The sequence below is a fragment of the Accipiter gentilis genome, chromosome 8, assembly GCF_929443795.1.
Source record: "Accipiter gentilis chromosome 8, bAccGen1.1, whole genome shotgun sequence".
Classification (NCBI taxonomy): domain Eukaryota; kingdom Metazoa; phylum Chordata; class Aves; order Accipitriformes; family Accipitridae; genus Astur; species Astur gentilis.
In genome coordinates, this window is record NC_064887.1 from 620410 (window position 1) to 642194 (window position 21785).

Sequence of the window (21785 nt, forward strand, 5' to 3'; positions counted from 1 at the left end):
TTGTGACTTTATGCATTTGTCTTGGACCTCAGCGTTCTCAAATCTGCTGCTGTTTCCATTGTTAAACTAGTATTCTATAATGACTTTTAAAACCTCTATTTGCTCAGAAATTCTCCTTCTTCCTTTGAAGTCAACCTCAGCAATTCCCAGCCTCCACGTCTAGCTCCTTTGTATTTCTTCTTGCTCAGAAAAGATCCTCAGGAAAAATACTACATCTCTTCAAAGGTTTCTTTATCAGTGAAGAAGAAACATGGTGAAGGTTAAACCAGCTTGGGTAATATTCAGGAGATATTACACTACTGCCTTGTAGGTGGCATAAGAAAGATGCCATTAGGGAATTGAGTCAGTAGAGAGATAAACACTGTTGTAATGAAACATTAAATAAAACATGAAAATCCATAGATAAATGCAAGAGAAAAAAATGCATTGTGTTTACAGTCAAATTACATTGATATAATACACAGCATACTCTTAAAAACAGCATGAAATGGAAAAATTAAAACCACAGTCATTGTAGAAGCAGAATTAAAAATAAATTATTTGAGGTCTCTGAATATAAACTTAGGGCAAACAAGCTTTTTTCCCACCTTGTAGCACTAAAGTATATAACGATTGTTTATGTAATGAGCTGTTGAAAACACAGAGGATCACAGAATTGGATAGGCTTCCACGCTCTCCCTGCACAGCATCTTTGCGGTGCCACATCCTGAGACAGAATATGGGGCTAGATGGAGCATTGGCATGGCCTGCTATGACACTTCCTGTATTTTTAAAAAAAGGGGGTGCAGAAGAGGGAACAGAGAAGAGTACATTTAAAGTTGTGCACATAAAAAAAGGCACTTTCCTTTTTGATCAGACCAGAAAAAAAAAGTATAAAAAGCATACTTATCTATTTACTTATCTATTTGGAGCTGGATCTTTGGCACCTAAACTAGAAACAAAAGGTCATCTCTATTAGTAAAGGGTGGAGAAGGGGAAGAGAGAATAGGTATTGTGTGTTTCTCTGAAGATGTACCAGAAGGCAGCATGAAAAGAGAGAAAAGTAAGTTATTGCTATATCATTCCATGTTGCTGGAGCTAATGTTCTACGCTGAAAAACTTACAGCAGTTTTCAGTCGAATTTCTAATCAATTTGTTCTGTATCATATTCTTACTGACAAAGACTACAAAACATAATAATATGCACCCCTAGAAAAGTCAGCAATTCATGTTTTCAGAGATCTGAAAAATTTCATTACTTCTTTCACTAAAAGAATAGTTTATCTGCATTTGCTGCATTATTAATGTTATGCTACAACAACGTTGTTAATGCAAATTTGTTATTTCTACTGCAATGAAATCAGAGAGAAGATCTGTGTACTTTTTTCTTATGATTTTTACAAGCTGGGAAGTAATCAATCATCCACAAATGAAAACAGGAAATTTGTTCAAGTACTATTCATTCTACAAATCAGACTTTTCACCTTTGTAGACGGATTTCGTCGTAAATTTGCTTCCTAAACTTCAACATGTCTTCTACATCTTTGTAGGTGAGCATTTCTTCAACAGACAAGAGCTTAAAGCCATTCAATTTAAAAGCTGACATGTGCTGCACAGAATTTAACATTTGTAACGACAATCTAACTGATTCACTTAACGTAGAACAAGCAGGAAAAATCCTAGCAGTCCACAAGCCCAAACGTGCGCTCTCATTGGAGAAGAGCTGGTCTGAAACCTCTATACCCCAGAGGTCCAAGCATTCCAGTAAGCTGACTCCAAAAAACTGGAGTGAATGTATATCTGACAACAATTTCACACTCTTTTTCAAGTCGTCTTCTACACTAAACACCATACTTACATACTTTACTTGATTGTTAATTTTTACACTTAAGGAGCTCAGGAAGCAGTTTGAAGGTATGTCTACTTTCATATTTATGTACGATCCACTAATAATGCTGCTCTTCCCTACTGATACTTCAGGTCCAATCCTGGAGTATTCAATAATGGATCCAGGTCCTACAAAACATCCAGGCTCAAGTATGCTTTGAATGATACTGGTGGATTGATCCAAGGTCTTGGCTTTGTCAGAAGAGATGCTAAAAGCCACAGACAGTAAGTCAAGCTCAAATTTCAGTTTGCTATCAAATGTAAAGTGAAACAGATACTCTTGAGTAGTTCCAATGTGATAGAACTTAGAGTTGTTTAAGACTATAACATTAAGTGCAGTTCCTTTCAGAAGAGAGTATAGCTTCTGCCGTACTTCTACTAACTGTGATTCCTCTGTTGTGCCGTTACTTGTGTTTTTTATGTAATCTTGAGTGGCTCCAGGTCCCAGGGCCTGGAGGAAGTCACCATATGCATCTATTTCACAGCAAAGAGTGCCCATCTGCTTATAAAATGTCAGCAATTGTTTTGCAATGCTATGATCAATGTAAAATATACTGTCTGTATACACACACTCCGAATCCATTTCTGAGTCGTTGTGGTCTCCAGAGGAACTTAGCTGAGAACAATTCCCTCTTAGGCATACTGCGCCACACTGGCGCATTGTCTCAATATCAGGCTTGTGCAGGAAATGATGGCAAGACGTGTATTCAAGCCCTCCTCTTCCTGAAAAACTGGATGGATCTAAAACAAACACTCCATGAGTAGTCCCAACTGTCAAATCTGAAGGATGAGCTAGTGCGGTAAATCCAGGTTTATCAAATGTGATGGTTTCTGTAACTCCAGTGCTGTAAAGTTCTATGTCATCCGAGCACGTAATGAGAATTCCTGGTTTCATGTGACTAGGGAAATCAATATACATGGCGAGCTTCAGTTCCAACATCTGGTAAATGGGATTGCCAAAAGGCAAAGCTGTGAAAATCTTTCCCAGGGCACTTGCATTTGGTAAACGTTGACTGTAACCACCTTGAAGAAAAAGACATTTTTAATTATACAGAAACAGTGTACATAAGTAAGCAAAACCTAAACCTATACAGTTATTCTACATATACAGAAAGGAATTAAACAACCCCCCCCCCCCCCCAGTCTTGGTCATTTACTATGTATTCCTCAAAAAATGACAAATGTAAAAAAAATCATCAATCATTCTTCTTCAAACATTTCTCAAAGCAGATTTGACCTTATGTCCAAAATTTAGCATGCCTTAAATAGCTTATGTTAAAATTGTGGTTGATTTCATTATCTTTAGTTTGCTTCAGAGCTGGAATATGGACCACTTGTCTACAAATGAAGTGAAGAAAGCAAATGATGCCTGCTTTTTGCTTGAAAAAAAGGAGGACCCCCACAGCTCCGCTGGGAATTTTAAGTCAGGGATGAGTCGAATAAGCAGTGGTTTGGTCAGGTGACTTGTTATTACCTGGTTTGTTTCTCCTCTGCAAAACTGAAGCCCCTTTTGGAAGTGTTCTGACTAACTGGGTAAGGCAGCAAGTATTCAGCCTGCCTGTAGTAATGAGGACCCCTAAGTCACCTGGCCAGAGAGGGCTGTGTTCCTTAAATGGGTATTTCAAGGCAGAAGCTTAATTCAGATACTCTGAATTTCACTTCTTTCTCCACTGTGTCATTGAACAACTGAAGTGGTGAGAAGAAATGCTTGAGAGAGAGTAATATCTCCTAAGTATCAATCTAAATTTGAATGATCAGATCAGATACATTTGGGATTACTTTTCTGAGGGAACTCTATTTCAGAACTCTGACTCCTCTGCCATTGTATTATCTTTAGGGGAAAAAAAAAAAAAAAAAAAAAAGAGGTCCACAATTTTAGAGTGTGAAATGTAAACCAGAATTTACCAGAATGAATTAGCAGCACAATAAAAGAAGTCCATTTATCACCATACAGATCTTCCAAGCACCGAAGAACATGAAGTGTTGATCCACCGTTTCCTAAAGAAAAAAATGTTTTAGTATCTGCTGAAAAGAGCACCAATAATATCTGCACTGACATGTGAAGCATATTGGGATCTGGTGCTGTGGTAGGGTGATCAGGAGGCATGTTTTAAATGCTGCCTTCTGCTGTAGAAAGTAAGTTGCTGTTTATTTTTAAAAAGTCCTTATAACTGCAGAGACGATCTTTTAAACAAACTGAGTGTCAACAGATGCACAGATACCTATCTGAAATTTCCTAAACCAGTTCTGACAGAACAGTCCTTCTACTGTACTGTAGTTGATAAAGTCATGCAAAGAAGATGAAGGACAGTCACTGTGGAAGCCTTGTGCACTCAGAGGGGAGAGCATCTGGAGTAGGAAGCTCTTGGGAAACCACCATGTTTTCCCCTCCCAGTCATTCTCTGAATGGCCCCAGCACCTGACGCATTTCATCATTTCAACAGGCCATAACCATAAAAACTAGCTCCAGCAGGAAAAAAGTCACACAAAGTTCACTAACGACTTGAAGCAAGCATTCAAAAGCGCTTCTGACATTTACAATATGGAAATGAGGAGAAAGGTTTGGGATATGAGGAAATGGTTTGAGATATTTTTATGTGCTCCTACAACTTAAAGTTTCTAGATTTCTGAAAATTAATCTCTGCCTATTATTGTACACTGCAGATAGACTACTGAGATTAGTTACTTTCTACATCACAGTGAACAGGAATTAAGAATTATAGGATTGTATTACAGACAGTCAGGCTACTTTCTTCTAGCCTTTTGCTGCGCTTTGGCTGAAATATTAAAACAAATTGTTTAAGCAATCAGGTTAAGGTAAGTAGTATCAATTTATATAAAACATGGGTCAGTGTTATTCTGTATTCCATACGATATACTCAGAAGAGCCACACGGTATCATCACCACCATGATGGAGTCCCAGATATTACAACGGGAAGTGTAACGGCCAAAAGTAACTTACGCCAAGTCCAAAAAGCAGCCAACCCACGACGCTAGCAGTTGCACAACCGAACCAAAACTACGCACTACTTCACGGCATTAGACCCTACGCTTGTGGTTTAATTAATACTTCAGACTTTAGCAGCGTTTTGGAGACAGCTGTCGTAGCGCATACATGCAAAGCCTGCCTCTGCCTGACTGACCGAAACCGAGTCCAACTATGTAAGTGTATTATACGAGCATCAACGTATTAAACGAAGGCATGGTATATCAAGCGAGAGCAACTCGCGCAGCAACGCCGTGAGCTGCTGGGCCTGCTCCCCGTGCCCCGGGCCGGGCCGGGCCCAGCACACGGGCCGTGCCTGCGAGGGGGCCGCACTCCTCCTTCTCTTTGGGTCTACACCGACCCCTGCTTGACCTGGAGCGGGAGCCAAGGCCAGGGCAGCCCTCGGCCGGCCCGGCCAGCCGCACGGAGCCCCCTCCGTCCCTCTGAAGCCCGACCGGGCTGCCTGCGGCGCCGACACCGGCCTGGCCTGACCAGCCCCTCTTGCCCGCGGGGGCGAGGGGAGAGTCGACAACGGGTGCCCACCGATTTTCGGTCCAGGTGGATCCACGAAGACATGGTAGCGGACCCCCAGCGGCAGCTCCCTTCTGCTCAGCTTCTCAGCCAGCTGCTGCCGGTAGGCCAGCGCCTGCTCCGCGTCGGCGGCCGTCACCGCCACCACGTCCCAGAACTCGCCGGGGCGGGCGACCCTCCCTGTCGAGCAGAGCGGCATCCGCGTCAGGACAAAGCCCGGCTCGCCCGCGGGCGAGCGCTCCACAAGCCCCGCGCCGAGGGCGGCTCGCCCGGGCCGGGCTGGGCTGGGCCGTGCCGGGCCGGGCCGGGCCGTGCCCCCGCCGCCTCCCCCGCCCGCCCCGGCCCGCCCCACCTCTGAGCGCCGCGAACCGCGCCAGCCGCCGCCCCGTGGCCTCCCGTCGCGCCGCGCTCCGCTCGCCCGGCGCCGGCATGGCCGAGGGCCGGGGCCCGCCGCCGAAACCGCGGTGCGAGGCCGCCCCGCAGCGCCCGACCCGGAAGAAGCCGGGCTGAGGGCTGGGGCGGAGCGCGGGGCGGCCGGTGCCCTGGCTCGGCCCCGCGGCGGCGGCGCTGAGCTCGGCCCGCCCGGGGCAGGGGCCGGGCGGCGGCGGCGGCGGCGGCGGCGGCGGAGGGCTTTTGCCGCCTGCCCCGGCCCGGAGCGGACGGGAGACCCGCCTTGGGCCGCGGCGGGGGTGGGCAGAGTGCGAGGCCGGGCAGCGGGGCCCGAGCGGGGCTGGGCCTGCCCGTCGGTGCGCGGAGAGGGGCGGCTGCTGCGCCGGGCCTCGGCTTCGGCCTCCCTGTGAGGCGACGCCTGGCCCGGGTCTCTGTCGGGTCTGGCGCCGAAAGGGGCACGGCGGGCCGGGCCGGCTGGAGGCCTTTTCTGGCCTGCCACCGCGCTCGCTCGCGCTTTATTTTTCCTTTTTAAGTAGTACCCGTTCACTAAGTTCTTGGGTCTAAAGAGGTGGCAAATGGTGTTAGGAAAACACGCCGCGTCCACCGAGCTCGGCAGCTGCCTGCCGGTGCGCCGGCCTGCCTTCCCTCGCCTGCGCTTTGTCCGCCACAGCCCTTGGGTTACTGCATGCAAACGAGGGTTTTTAAGGAAAGAAGTCTCTTTCCTGTTCTTGTTAGGTGTACAACTTGCAGAAAATACATTCGTACCCGCAGGCTCGGGCGGGGAGTACCTGGCTGCCCCAACCGCAGGTCCTGGGCTGCGCTCAGGATCTGAAGGGCCAGGTTTCCCCGGGATGGATGCCTTCAGCCTGCGTGCTGGTAGAAATCGATCATCCTGTTGAGGCCCAGGTTACATCTCCATGGCAGTCACAGGAGCGAGTAGGGTGAGTCAGATTGCTGGTTTGGTAATCTAATTAGGAACGGACTCCAAATTGCACATGAACTAGTCCACTTCAGTCTTCCTTGTCCATACCTGATCTGTTGACGTTTGCTGTGATGCTCCCCAGCCATACCCGGGGTACGCTTGCTGAGCAGGGTTTGGATTTGATGAATTGATCCTACAAGGGCTGGCTGCGGGCTCTTTGATTGTGTGTAATTATCTGTTATCTGCTGGCAGTATTCACACAGCTGAAAGTTTTTCCCGCTGCAGTTCTTTCCCCTGGATATTGTGATTTTTGATCTGTGGACTTCATTTGTCTTCCTGAATTTAGAGTCTGCTGACTACAGATACCAAAGACAAACAGATGAAAATGAAAGGAGGGTTTGTCTTGATAAGATCTCATTATACATAAATCTTACAATAAAAAGTAGGTGTAAAAGCCCTATAGGAGCTACTGAAAAAAAAGAATTTAGGGAGTAAAAAAAAAAAAAAGTTTAAAAAATCCTTAGTTTTTCATGACTGTAAACAGCTGATAGAGAAGATTAAAGAAAAAAAGGCGAATACTTCACTGCTGCTTTATCAGTTTGAGACTTTTCTGTGATGCATGTGGTAACAGCCTTAATCGGAGTAATGTACACCACAAAGATCTGTTTGATCCTTCCTTATGTTCTTAACTTACTCTAGTGAGGAACATCTATTTTGTTCGAACTATACTTTTGCTCTTTTCTTTTGCATTGAGTTTTCATTGTTGACAACAATTCTCTTGACCTCAATGAGAAAAAGTTCCTGAATCCCAAGTCCAGCTTTAGAGATGTAAGGTTTTGTTACAACAGGTGAAGATTCACTGCTTTTTACAGTTGTCTTTTTTAATACTGTTTTCCCCTTTCTTGCCTTCTGGCTAATGTAGCGTTAGTGGTGAATCCTATCAATTGACTGAGTTTTAGGAACGCAGTTAAAAACTGCATTGCCCCGCTTACATTAAAAAGTGGTCTAGACACTAAGCAAACATTTTCCATGTTAAGTCAGAAGAATGAGTGATTCTTAACATAGCTGGGAACCCTCACATATTAACCAGCAAGTTTTCCTGTGTCCCATTCCTTATGAGTAATTAATTTGCCAAAGGAGAATTCCTAGCTTTCTGAATTGGAAAAAAGGAATCGAAGTTGGGAAATCTTTTTATTGTGTTATGGTAGATTCCCCCTTACTGATTGTGCTCTTCTTAATCCATCTCTGATTCGTGTGTCTTAAGACATTGTATATAATAAATACAGTTTGGGAGAGGTGTCTTTTATAACTCATATATATTTCAATAGTGACACAATTTTCATAGTGTGATTAAAAGTACATGCTAATTTACAAGTAATTTAGGAAACTACTAGAGATACAAAGTAATTAATGGTTTACTGACAATAACACTAACTTCTTTTTAACTGCAGCAAGCCTTTGAAGCTATAATTGGGACCCTAATGCTTGCAAGAAAATATTCCTGCGGTTCAACAGAATTTTTGTTTTGAACTTTTCATCATTAGTCAAACTTCCTAATGCATATGTTTCTGTTTGCACTCTAGAATAATCTTTGCACTCTCTAAGATAATCCAAGTCTAGAATAATTATTGGATCCAACTATTCATGGTAATAATTTCTTTTAAGATTACTTAAGTTAGGTGGGTATTCATACTTTTAATAGTAGTATTTTATAATCACTTAACCTGATAGTTGATTCTAGGAAATAATAGATTTTCATCAATACTGCTTTGCTCTGTCCCCCAAAATTTCAAATAATACATAAAGTGATGTTGGTGCTTCATTAGATTCAGTGGCACAGCCAGTAAGCTGCTCCAGGAAATACATTTTGTCCGAGCGAGGGAAGTGGAGGTGTTCACTGTGCTTATTGGAGAATCCCAGAAGAGCTTTTGTAAGAGCAAAACTATTTACGCTGGTATTTAACTGAAGTGTAAGTCCCCAAATGTGTTTTCCTATGGAAATTGTGGTTACAAAACAGCAGAAAACTCATATGTTGGTGTGTGTTGCTGAAAGCTACCTCACCTCCCATCTGATCATGCTGGTCTCCCTTATCCTTCAGTGTTTGGTGTAAACAGCCTTAGATCCAGCCCGGGTCTACAATCCTTATGTCAAGTAGAGAGAATGGATTGATACACAGCTCATTGTATTTGTGTATGAACATTTGGTTGAGTAAATGTGAGTGTTGTGGAATCTTGCCAGTAGTTAGCAAAGTACTTTCTGTCACCCTTTGGAATGCAATATGTCGTGTACAATATGTTGTTAGCACAACAGTATTTTTTACTTAAACAATTAGTGCCACTGGAGTTTTTTCTACCCTGTGGGTGTATGGTATTTCATAAGTAGTATTATAACAAATACTTGGTTGTTTTCTTTAGTTATCTGAAATTCTTCTTTTAAAGCTGAACATATAGCCTTTTACATAGTCTTTGTATTCTTCTTTTCCTGGATCTCAAAGCAGAGAGCTTATCATGAGGAAGTTAACTGAATACTGAACATCTTGTTTCTACTTCAAAAAAGTCTGATACTTGAATCAACAAACTGTTGATCAAAGTCTGTTGTAAAAAAGTTAGAAGGTCTGGTCATAGTTTAGTTAAATGGGCTGTATCTAAGGAATGGGGGGCATTTGCAGTATTGTTTTTTTCCCTTAAAATACACATCCTCTGAAATAATTACATTATGAATTCATTTGGTGTTGTGCTGGAGCTCCAAGCACATCAGGTAAATAATAATATTTGTGAAGATGCAAAAAATGAAGTCAATGTGGTTTTAGACTTGTGTAATTGTATTCCTTAGGAGCAATATATATTTTGAATAAGGTATGATTTCTTCAGGGCTGAAACTCTTCTGACTGAGTATATTCATTTTTTTTACTAGGAACAGGTGGTTACATCTTGGGCTCACAGAATTTTTGCCATTTGTGATAAAAAGGCCAGTGCTTTTGCCATGTCCACCCTGCTGTTAGGTGAGAAGACTTGATACCAGGAGTTGCAGTGATTGAGGTCTCCCTTCCTTTATAAATGAGCGGAAAGGATGACGATGATAACATGGTTAGTTACGTGTGAATTCAAGATTCTTCAGTATTGAAATGGATTTGGCTTAAGGGCTGTTGTTTGGGAAAATAAAAGTCTTTGCTGTACAGAGAAGACGATAGAACAACTTCTTGCAAGTATTTTGTACGTGTTTTAAATGACATAAGTAAACAATAGGAAAAGTCTACATGACAGCTTATATATTGTAAGCTGGTAATGATTTATTGTTCCTACTGTGCATTGACCCCTATCCCCAAACTGACTCAAAAGGTTTTTCTGTAGGTATTTGGTATACATTTTCCAGTTCTTAGTCTTAATCCACTGTTAATCTACTATTTAATCTTTCAGTTCATGGAGCAAAAGTTGAACTTTAACCTGCAGTTTCACATTTGGCCTTCTGAGCTCTATATGTGCTGTAGATAAAATGAAACAGAACAAACCAGAAACAGAAAAATTCTGCAACAATGCTTAGAGCAACCTCATCCAAAGTTCCAGTCTACTGGAAGATTTGCAGTAGGCCCAGTTTTGTTACATGTGTAAAAAGATGGCACCATGTGGAATGGCTCAAAGGCTGCCTGGTGTTTCATAGCTGCTGCCATGACCTCTGAGTTTCCCATGATCATCCTGCAGTCGTGAAGGCCAGGTTCAGCCCTTGTCTAGTCGGTAAATTTACTTCTATTTATTCCAGTATTGAGCTGGCTTGTGTATGATGGTTTATAATCTTAGGTGTTAATAAATTATATTTTTCTGAAGGATGAATTTTCATCATTATTTCGGATATGGCATCTTCCAGGTCCAGTGTGTTGGGAAGGCATGAAGGAATTAAGTCTGCTGTATCTTTGTGATAATGAAATTGGAAAAATGGCTAATGTGCATTCATTATCTTTCAATCCTAATCTGATAGGCCTCTCCTTGTTTGATACTCCACTGAGTCTGCAAATAGCCTCTAGGCGTATTGTTGTTAATGGCATTTTCTCCCTCAAAGCATGGAGTTACTATGTAATTTCTGATGAGGAAATTGTTGGGAAATGGAAACTTCCTGACAAATAGAAATGTTTTTGCCGTTGTCTTCTCCTTGACATCTCTCCTGTCGCTGGAGAGGTAAGCCAGCTTGTAGCACGCTGTTCTCTAAAAGGTTCGGTTGTGAGGATGTTTTTTCTAATTGCATAGCTGTGATGGGTTGACCCTGGCTGAACACCAGGTGCCCACCAAAGCCATTCTATCACTCCCCCATCCTCAGCTGGACAGGGGAGAGAAAATATAACAAAAGGCTCGCGGGTCGAGATAAGGACAGGAGAGATCATTCACTATTACCGTCACGGGCAAAACAGACTCAATTTGCAAAACATACTCAATTTATTACAAATCAACCAGAGCAAGGTAATGAGAAGTAAAACGAAATCTCAGAACACCTTCCCACCACCCCTCCGTTCTTCCCGGGCACAACTACCCTCCCGGATTTCACCACCAAGCCCCCCCAGCGGCACAAAGGGGACAGGGATGGGGTTTATGGTCATCACACGTTATTTTCTGCCGCTTCACCTCCTCAGGACGAGGGCTGATCACACTCTTCCCCTGCTCCAGCGTGGGGTCCCACCCACGGGAGACAGTCCTCCACGAACTCCTCCAACGTGGGCCATTCCCATGGGCTGCAGTTCTTCACGAACTGCTCCAGCATGGGTCCATTCCACGGTGTGCAGTCCTTCAGGAGCACACTGCTCCAGCGCGGGTCCCCCACGGGGTCACAAGTCCTGCCAGAAAGCCTGCTCCGTGGGCTCCTCTCTCCACAGATCCGCAGGTCCTGCCAGGAGCCTGCTCCAGCGCGGGGTTCCCACGGGGTCACAGCCTCCTTCGGGAACCCACCTGCTCCGGCGTGGGGTCCTCCACGGGCTACAGGTGGATATCTGCTCCACCGTGGACCTCCCTGGACTGCAGGGGGACAGCCTGCCTCACCAGGGTCTTCACCACGGGCTGCAGGGGAATCTTCGCTCCGGCGCCTGGAGCATCTCCTCCCCCTCCTTCTTCACTGACCTTGGTGTCCGCAGGCTTGTTTCTCTTACATGTTCTCACTCCTCACTCCGGCGGCAGTTTTCTCCGTCCCAACTTTTTCCTTCTTAAAAATGTTATCACAGAGGCGTTACCACTATCACTGATTGGCTCGGCCTTGGCCGGCGGCGGGTCCGTCTCAGAGCCGGCTAATATGGGCTCGCTCTCTCTTGAACACAGGGGAAGCTTCCAGCAGTTTCTTACAGAAGCCACCCCTGTAACCCCCCCCCGCTACCAAAACCTTGCCAAACAAAACCAATACATTCCACCCCTCGCCTCTGTGCATCACATTTTTAAGAACTATCATTAAAATCCACATTCATCACACAAAGTCTTCACTCACATCACAAAAATAATTCCCCACACCAAAATCAAAATAATATCATCACAAAACTGACAAAAGTGGACAATTTACACACACAATCCACCCCTTCATCCCTTCACCACAATTACAACAATAAAGATTCCCCACTCATCAAGCAGCTCTTAACTCTCTAGCTGCGTTCAGTCCATGTTTTGCCCGTTACCTCTCTCAGTTACTATCCTTATCTCAAATTCCTCACATTGCCCGCATTCTCCACCAAAAAGACTGTGATGGGTTGACCCTGGCTGAACACCAGGTGCCCACCAAAGCCATTCTATCACTCCCCCATCCTCAGCTGGACAGGGGAGAGAAAATATAACAAAAGGCTCGCGGGTCGAGATAAGGACAGGAGAGATCATTCACTATTACCGTCACGGGCAAAACAGACTCAATTTGCAAAACATACTCAATTTATTACAAATCAACCAGAGCAAGGTAATGAGAAGTAAAACGAAATCTCAGAACACCTTCCCACCACCCCTCCGTTCTTCCCGGGCACAACTACCCTCCCGGATTTCACCACCAAGCCCCCCCCAGCGGCACAAAGGGGACAGGGATGGGGTTTATGGTCATCACACGTTATTTTCTGCCGCTTCACCTCCTCAGGACGAGGGCTGATCACACTCTTCCCCTGCTCCAGCGTGGGGTCCCACCCACGGGAGACAGTCCTCCACGAACTCCTCCAACGTGGGCCATTCCCATGGGCTGCAGTTCTTCACGAACTGCTCCAGCATGGGTCCATTCCACGGTGTGCAGTCCTTCAGGAGCACACTGCTCCAGCGCGGGTCCCCCACGGGGTCACAAGTCCTGCCAGAAAGCCTGCTCCGTGGGCTCCTCTCTCCACAGATCCGCAGGTCCTGCCAGGAGCCTGCTCCAGCGCGGGGTTCCCACGGGGTCACAGCCTCCTTCGGGAACCCACCTGCTCCGGCGTGGGGTCCTCCACGGGCTACAGGTGGATATCTGCTCCACCGTGGACCTCCCTGGACTGCAGGGGGACAGCCTGCCTCACCAGGGTCTTCACCACGGGCTGCAGGGGAATCTTCGCTCCGGCGCCTGGAGCATCTCCTCCCCCTCCTTCTTCACTGACCTTGGTGTCCGCAGGCTTGTTTCTCTTACATGTTCTCACTCCTCACTCCGGCGGCAGTTTTCTCCGTCCCAACTTTTTCCTTCTTAAAAATGTTATCACAGAGGCGTTACCACTATCACTGATTGGCTCGGCCTTGGCCGGCGGCGGGTCCGTCTCAGAGCCGGCTAATATGGGCTCGCTCTCTCTTGAACACAGGGGAAGCTTCCAGCAGTTTCTTACAGAAGCCACCCCTGTAACCCCCCCCCCCCGCTACCAAAACCTTGCCAAACAAAACCAATACAATAGCTCTTGTTTGATTAGAGAGTCATTAACACAATACTTTATTGATCTGTGTTCAGTCTAATAGGATTAGGGATCTGTTACTGAAAATGTTTATTTCATGTGGCTGCAATAATAAACCAGTTGAGCCTCCCAGTTTGAGCTTTTTGCAGAACTTGTGCTGGGTTCCAGTACTGGGGTCCGCTCCTGAGATGCATAGAAGTGGCGCTTGCCTCCCTGCATGCGGTTAGAGCAGCCCTGGCAGCAGCGGGGGGCTGGCGGTCCCCCCGTGCCAGCAGCCCGGGGACTCTGCTCCGAGCCGGGCTCAGCTCTGTGGGCTGCCCCACTGCCGTCTCTGGTCCCTGCCTTCCGGCAGGTGAATTAAACAAGCTGGGGACATTGCTCTGCCCCTGGGGCCAAATGGCCCGCGTGGAGATCTTTTGGAAATCTTACTTTATACTTCATCCCTCCTTACTTAGTAGGACAAGAAAGATGCAGATGTAGACAGATAGGAAGCCTGTGCTCTATTGCTTTTTGGCATTCCCTTCTCACCCTGGACTATATCATCCCATCTTTCTCTACATTCCCACGTCTGTTTTCTCTAGAAGTCTTTTGAGCATGCATTTTCTCAACTTGGCTAGATTTACAGCTAAACGAAATATTTCTTGTTTACTGCAAAATCATACTAATTTGTTTTCCTCTATATTCAAGGCTTTCCATTGGGCTTTTTAAAACTTCCCCATTTATTCTTTGTGTGAGTCCTTCCTAAACATTTTCATTATCATTTCTATTACTTTGTCTTTGGGGAACCTGAGTCCTTTGCCTGCACGCAGATAGGGAAAAACTCATTCTCCTGCTTCTAACCATTCTCTAAGCCTAGTAGTTATTGTAAAATATTTTCCATTTTCTAGGCCAGTGGGCATATGATAAATCTTTCATCAAAACTAGCTACCTGGAGACATTTCATGATAAAGCTATTTTTTTTTATTACAAATGTTCATCAAAATCCATGACTTAAAATACAGACAGGCTCTCACATTACTGTTTGTGCATAGGACAATATTATTCGTACGCTATTTGTAAATTGATCGTTGCCTTGGTGACAAAGGATAGCAAAGACACCAGCAAAAGCATTTAAACTGTCTTTTAAAATTTCTGACCATATTTCTGTAAATAATCACTCAGTTTTACTCAGGTCCCTTTTGATGTAACAAAACTATCGCTTATGGAAATAATTTCAAGGTCTGTTAATACTCAATCATTATTTAATCTATACAGTTTTAAATATGCTAGTAGTCTAAAAAATAATACTTCCAGAAATTAAAAAGCAGTATGAAAAATTCTGTGCATAGAACAGACTATGCTTCTACTTAACATAGGATAATTTGATTTTACAGGGTATGTAAATCCACTAATGTTATGAGATATGAAAGTTTCTATGTTATTTGCTTTTGCCAAAGTACAGTAACATGAGATTCTACCTCAAAATAAAAAATACACAATGACTGTACTGTGAGCCAGGACATTGGATCTGCACAACTCTGAACCTTGGTGTCTTTCATACCATATGCTTTTAGGAGTGTTATATTAGAACTATATTGCCCAGAGAAGTTGTGGATGCCCACCCCCTGGAAGTGTTCTATGATTCTGTGTGCACTCTGTATTCAACAAGATACTTCTTTTGTCATTGAGGATGAACTTTTGGAATCTCAGCATTTGTTTACTAATATACTTAGTTTAAATTGTTAAACTCAGGTGAATGGCAGAAAACAAGTATTGTAAATAGCATCTACTGCAGATAAAATCATTACTGTATTTTCATGTTATCTCTTACATTGTTAAGAACTTGATTCTATTTCATTGTGAAGATGTAAAATAACTTAATTTGCATGTAAACCTGCCCATACTTCGTAACTATAAGAACAATCACTCCAGTAATAATATTAAAAAGCAGAAGGTATTTGATATCTGTATTTATTCGGTTGGATGACTTTATAAAAAAGTTTATGTATTAGGATTTTAGTGTTTTGTCAGATCCCAGTGCTGAAACTGTTTACAGAAGTTATCCAGACTTGATGCATTTTTACTGTTTGGTGAAGCTAACAGATGCAGTTCTGTTGGTCAAAACATTTCTTCATTCAAACTTTTAGTTAGTGTAGTGCATCCTGACTCTGTAGGTGACATGGTTTATTTTCTGTGCCTTTCTCTCTAGCTTGTATGTTTAGCTGTGCTTTTACCAGGTACAGAAATTTGTGCTATTCCCCACCGTTACTTGTGTACTTGGATTGGCATGATTTTCCTGGGCCTGGAGGCTTTCTGCAGTTTGTTGGCATTTTAACATAGAGATGTTGTCTTCTTATTTTCATGAAGTAGGATATTTTCTTGCAGCTTTCCAGAACAAGGTTGTACCTTACGCTTTTTCTTTACCAACTCTGCTGTCTAGTATAAGAATGTATTAATGGAACATCACAATATTAGTATTCTTCAAAAGGGCGAAGGGGGGTGGCTAACTGCATTTGACAGAATTTCCTTCTTTTGATTCTCACAGGCTTTGGTAACCTGTAGCATATTTATGCTCTTTTCCTAGGATTGAAAGCATGTTCTCATGAGCAAGTGAGGCAGAAGTGCAGAAGAATGCCTGTGGAGGAGGTAAAACATACAGTTACTCAACTTTGTTGAACATAGACAATAAAAGATTGCTTTTGAGGATAGATTATTCCTTCCTTCCCCAAAATAGGTAGTGGTTTAAGTGCAGTCTTAGCTTTGGTTACCAATTTTTTGCAGAACCGTAGTTTCAAGTACAGCAGAATCAGTTTTGGCCCTGACCTTTCTGTAGTGACGGCTAAGTTCCATGGAATTTACCCTACACAGGTTGCTGTTCCTGTCTTTAGATGATGTGTTTGTTTTATATCTGGTTAAAAGCTCTTGGGGTTTTTTTTCCAGAGGAAGACTTGCCTTTTGGGTGATCTTGTGAAAAATGCCCTGTTCACGACTGGTGCTATAATTGGATCTTTTTGGTATTTTTTGTATTTTCTCAACTCACATTCTTTTCCTGAGGATCATTTTTTATTTGTATTCTGGCCATCAGAATTTTAATCAAGACAGACAGAGGATCATGGCATTATTTTTCTGCCTATTGATCCTTCTTCTTTCAGTTTGTTTCAGTGATATTTTAGTCTGTTTCTACTTAGTGGATAAATAAAAGATAAATTTCTGTGCTTCAGTGATAGTTTTCTTGAACTACTAAGCTTGTGAAGAGTGACAGCGTCTGTATTATTTTGAAAGATCAAGTTTTTCCTCTGGGAGAGTGACATTTTCTCACTCCAGCTACATAATTAAAAACAATCTTGGAACGCTAATGCTGTGGGTATGCAGAGTAGTGTGCTGCCTTCGGGGAAGGCTGATGGAACTGGTTATTAACCACCGTGCTCTCACTAGGACGTCGGCGTGGGTACCTGGGGAACCTCGCGAGCTTCCTTTAGTGTCTCAGAAGCTGCATTTGAAATGGTGGGAAGGGGTTTTGCCCATGCTGTTTGATGCACAGTATCTGAAGAGCTGTAGTCTTCGTTAGCAGAGGTAGGCCACCTCACTAGTTTACTAACCAGCTGCAGCTCTTAAACAGGTCTTCTGGGTGTCTGAGGGGGAAAAGTGTTAAAATGGAGAAATAATATATCCAGAATTTTCCATTCCGCTGTAGTGGGCTGCCTGATTTTGCCTGTTATTTTGCATAATCCTCAAGTTATGGTAACTTCATATCCAAGTGATCCAGAAAAAAACAGTCTGTGATTTTTATTAACTCATGCCTAATCATGTGGAGGATAGACCACCACCACCACAGGGCTGGCAGATAAGCGCTGTGCAAGGTTGGTGGTGACTTCCAATGGCGCTGGGCCGTCAGAGAGGGCCCATGAGGCAGGGGCTGCTGGCAGGCCCCCCTCAGCCGCGCACGGCGGGGTGAGCTTGCCCACAGTGGCCCTTCGCAGCACAAAGCCCAGTGTCCGTCTGCTCACCCACTGGCTGTGGGACGCGCTGCAGAGGTGGCAGGGCGAGCCAGGCACCTTGGTGGTGGCAGAGCATCCCTTCATCCCGCCTGGCAGCGTGCGTGCGTGTGGGGAATGGGTGGGAAGCACTGGGGAGGCACTGGAGGACGCAGCAGCGAGCAGGTCAGGATTCCGAGTGAGCAGAGAAACGGTGGGAGGAGGGAGAGCAGGAGTGGTACTGCGGGAGAGGCAGGAGGGAGAAAGCAGGGAGCGTGGCACGGCACCAACTGTAGGGAAACCCGCAGCAGGAGGCGCAGCTGGTGGGGATGGAATAGCAGCTCTGTCCCCGAGTTAGCCAGGTGCCAAGCACACTGAGAGGGTGATTTTTCAAACACCCTTATTAAGGTGATGTGGGTTATGGCAGGAGAAAAGCGCTACCTTGCTTTAATGCTTTGCTGGGAGCTTATGTGTGTGCTGATGTGATTCCAAGGAGGACGTGGACTTAATTCTTGCCAGCTGTACCTGGAGCTTGATACCAAATACTCCAGATAGGTACAAGGAACATACTGTGCACAGGTAATTTTGGGTTCTTAAAACAGATAGCAGGATTAAATATGATCATTGCCACAGTGACAAAGCTTGCACGTTTTTCTGCAAATTGGACAGAAAACACGTTGTCTTATTTATTCCAGTGTAGCAGCTGAGCTGTGTTTATTACAGAGCAACAAGACTTGTCTTGCAGGCTTTTCTGTCCAAGTCTCATGTTGTCCTTCCAGGAGAGAATGGAAATGGTGCTGATGCCCTGATTGCTTTCAGACAGAGGCAAATAGCTGCAATTACTAAACACAGCTGTACTCTTACACAAATAGCTGTTCAAAGCAGGGACCTTTAACATTTTTGTTCTTCATGCTTATGCATTTTACGGGGTTTTATTGCCATATTACATATTACCATAAAAACCTCGGTGTCTCCATAATGGCTTGAAAACTGTTTCATTATTATGTTAATATGAAGTCCTTTGCAGATAATGTTTCGTCAATCTTTTTGAAGTACTGTACGTTACATTCTGAAAATTATATACTTATTCTTTATACTTACTGAATATTAACTGTGACTAGTACGGGTTTCCTTGAAATGTGAAGATCACTTCCAGATAATGTTTCATTTGATTAAACTCTTGGTTTCATAACAGACCAGAGTCAAAGCTTTCAGGACAAAAAACATCTTTTTATAAAAACATCCTAATTTTTCTCATTTCTGAGACATTAAAATCCATCTCTACATTTAAGCAAGGAATACCTGTATAAAATTAATTTAGAATGACTGTTGCTCCTTCAGTAACAAACCAGACTTAAATTAAACCAAAGATGAACCTGGTACCGTGTCTTTTTCATTTACAAGTACCATCTGGATGAGAAGAAGAGTAAGAAAACTCATGAAAAATCGAGATTCTAGAATTTAACTTATTTTCATATGCTAAACATATGGAAACATATGAACATGAAATATATGGAAACCCACATTTAACATTTTATATGTTAAAAGCCTGTCTGTAGGCAGTATGCCAGTACTATAAGGGGAATGCTACACTAGAGCGTCCACTCTTCAATTCCCAGCAGTTGTGGGCTTGGGGGAGTAGAGGCTGGGCTTTCCTTTCCCTGGGGTTGAGTGCTCCTGTCCCCATCACCATGCTGTGCTGATGTCCCGCCCTTCCACAGGCAGAATTATGCATTCCTTAAAGACCACTTATTCCTTAAAGACCATTATCTCATTCCTTTTGATCACTTTTGAATATGACATTTTTAAATGGAGTTGTATTTGCCTGTTTTGTACTATGGGAAACAGAGTGGGAGTCTCCAGTCTCCTTTCTGATCCTTACAGGATTTATTTGAATACTTGTTTCAATGCGCATTTGTATTTATTTTATTCCTTACCAATATTAGTGATCTTCATTAGAATGGTTATCTATGCCTTATATAATTTCCATTTTTCCATAGGTGAACTTTTCCCTAACATAATCTTTTCTAGTTGGTATAACTAGAACTGAACAGTATTCTGGGTAGGAATATACAGTTGACCTAAAAAGTGTTACCATATCCAATTTAATTTCTTTGTCACTCATGTATTGCATACTATTGTTACATTTTTTCATTGATGGTGCACTGTTTCTTTTCACAATTCTATGGGAATTTTAGAAATCAATGAAGTTTATCAATAACATCATATTATCAGAACATATCAATATTATCAGAATATTCCTTTACATGTGCGTTAACCTTGCATTTATCAACACTGAATTTCACCAGGTGCTATTTGTTCATTTGCTTACCTCTGTTAGGTTCCTCTAAAGATCCTCCAGACTGTATTATCTCAGTTTCGTGAGATGCGCTTTTTGCAATTTCACAAAATGATATTTATTAAAGATGGTTAATAAATCCTCCTTAGAGGTCTGGAGAATATGCCCTGAGTCACACTGACCACATTTGCTAGTGTACCGCCCTGTTAAAATGCCAGCAGAGAGCAAGGCGGCATTTTTCTTTCTGCTCAGAAACTTTGCTGCTTTGTCCATAAGGTATGGGAGCTTTTATTTCTGTTTTAGTTTCAGTCATTTTATTTGGCACTGAAATGGGTCTCACTAGTGGTCCTTAATTTGCAGGATTACTGCTGGCACCTTAAAAAGACGTGGGGCTTTTACTATACACTGGCACTCCTATGTAGCCACTGATTTTAAACAAGAAAGAGTATGTTCTGTTAGCATCTCACCCTTCAGCTTAAACATCCTTCAAAGAAACCCCAAGTTAATACTGCAGTTTTGCGTGGGATTACATGTGGTGAGGTCCTGTACTTGATTTCGGTGGGAGAATCCACTCTGTGCGCATGGTGAACCCTGGACGAGGGTGGAAGGGGCATAAATAGAGCTTTGGGTTTTTGTGACAGTGAGATGGAGTAACGTTGGGACCAGAGAGCCGGAAGATTTCCTCTCACTGCCTGATGATGGTGCTACAGTGCTGTGGGAAAATTTGCTCCTCTTCATGGTACGTCATGGATTCAGTTCTTGTGATCAGTACCATCGTTTCTTGGACTGTGTCGGTATGAGACCGGTTATGTCTAATGCTTTTCAAGTGAGAATAAATATGTCACTCATTGTACCTAAGTAGGATTGTTGATTGTAAATAGGTAAACAGAGGGAATACGCAATCATCCTTACTGGAAATCTGTACTATTCATGTTAACATCCACAAAAAGAAAGTAAACTATATGACAAGTCAAGTAGTAACCCTGGTGTAGATTCCCCTTTTCAGTAGACAGGTTCACCTTACAAGCAGGCTGTGCAAATCCTAATTTGGATGGGTCTAACTTTGACTGATAGAAGCAGACCTTTCTATAGCCTATTTTCTTTGTTATTGATGGCAGCCAGTCAGTCCACCCCAGCTTGGCAGACTTCTTGCCCAAAGAATCTGAGAAGACCCTTATGTTTGTATTTGCTCTGCGTATATCACTGCATATTGTATATGAAAAAATCCTTCAGTGTTCATCCATCCTGCTGAGATATGTTAAATAAGCTTTGAGGGGTTTAAATATGGATTTTCTTAAATTTTCTAAGATTTCAGACTAGATATTTCATTAATATTAAGTAAACATTTCAGTATGGCAGTTCACTTAATTTCAGCTGCAAGAAAAGAATTTACTCAGCTTTATTCCAATTTTGAGTACTACCTACTTTTTTATATACTGTGAAATAGTCACAAAGGTTGTTTTTACAGTAGAATTCCTTTGCCTGAACTTCCACTGCGGAGACATTATGTCAGAGATGAAGATAAACGAATTAACAGTCAAAGCACACCCTCAGTGTGTGATAGGAAAAACTTTATGTACCACATCATTAAACCAGAACAGAACGCTAAGGGTGAAGAGCATTCATCTGGGAAACGAGTAAGTGCACTATTCAAAACATTTTTTTCCTAAGAAAAATGAACTCTGCGAACAGAGGAAAGAACCATTCTAAGAGTTCTGGGAAAGTGATAAGAACAGAGACTACGTATAGGAAATTGTCACAGAATCGCAGGCTGATCGAAGTTGGTGGAGACCTCTGGATGTTGTCTAGTCCAACCCCCTGCTCAGGCAGGGCCACCCAGAGCTGGTGGCCCAGTTCCATGTCCAGACAGGTTCCAAGTTATCTCTAAGGATGGAGACTCCACCACCTCCCTAGTGGTACTCAGTCGCCCTCACAGTGAGAACGTGTCTCCTGATGTCCAGAGGGACCCTCCTGCGTGTCAGTGTGTGCC

General features: G+C 43.5%; 1 protein-coding gene across 1 annotated transcript; it reads right to left on the bottom strand.

Moving 5' to 3' along the window:
* Window positions 1-407: 407 nt before the first annotated feature.
* FPGT (fucose-1-phosphate guanylyltransferase) lies at window positions 408-5833 on the bottom strand. The gene is made up of 4 exons (XM_049808193.1): window positions 5737-5833; window positions 5397-5564; window positions 3772-3864; window positions 408-2889 (listed from the first exon to the last, which is right to left on the bottom strand). Exons 1-4 carry the CDS (start codon window positions 5813-5815, stop codon window positions 1460-1462), a joined length of 1770 nt encoding a protein of 589 aa, XP_049664150.1. The 5' UTR covers window positions 5816-5833; the 3' UTR covers window positions 408-1459.
* Between the last annotated feature and the right edge of the window lie 15952 nt (window positions 5834-21785).

Excerpts from the sequence above, each read along its gene's own strand:
- FPGT (XM_049808193.1), bottom strand. The coding sequence starts at position 5,815 with ATGCCGGCGCCGGGCGAGCGGAGCGCGGCGCGACGGGAGGCCACGGGG. Across the intron at positions 5,565-5,736 it reads GCGGTTCGCGGCGCTCAGAG|GGAGGGTCGCCCGCCCCGGC; the intron begins GTGGGGCGGGCC and ends TCTGCTCGACAG. Across the intron at positions 2,890-3,771 it reads TGTGCTGCTAATTCATTCTG|GTGGTTACAGTCAACGTTTA; the intron begins GTAAATTCTGGT and ends TTTTTCTTCAAG.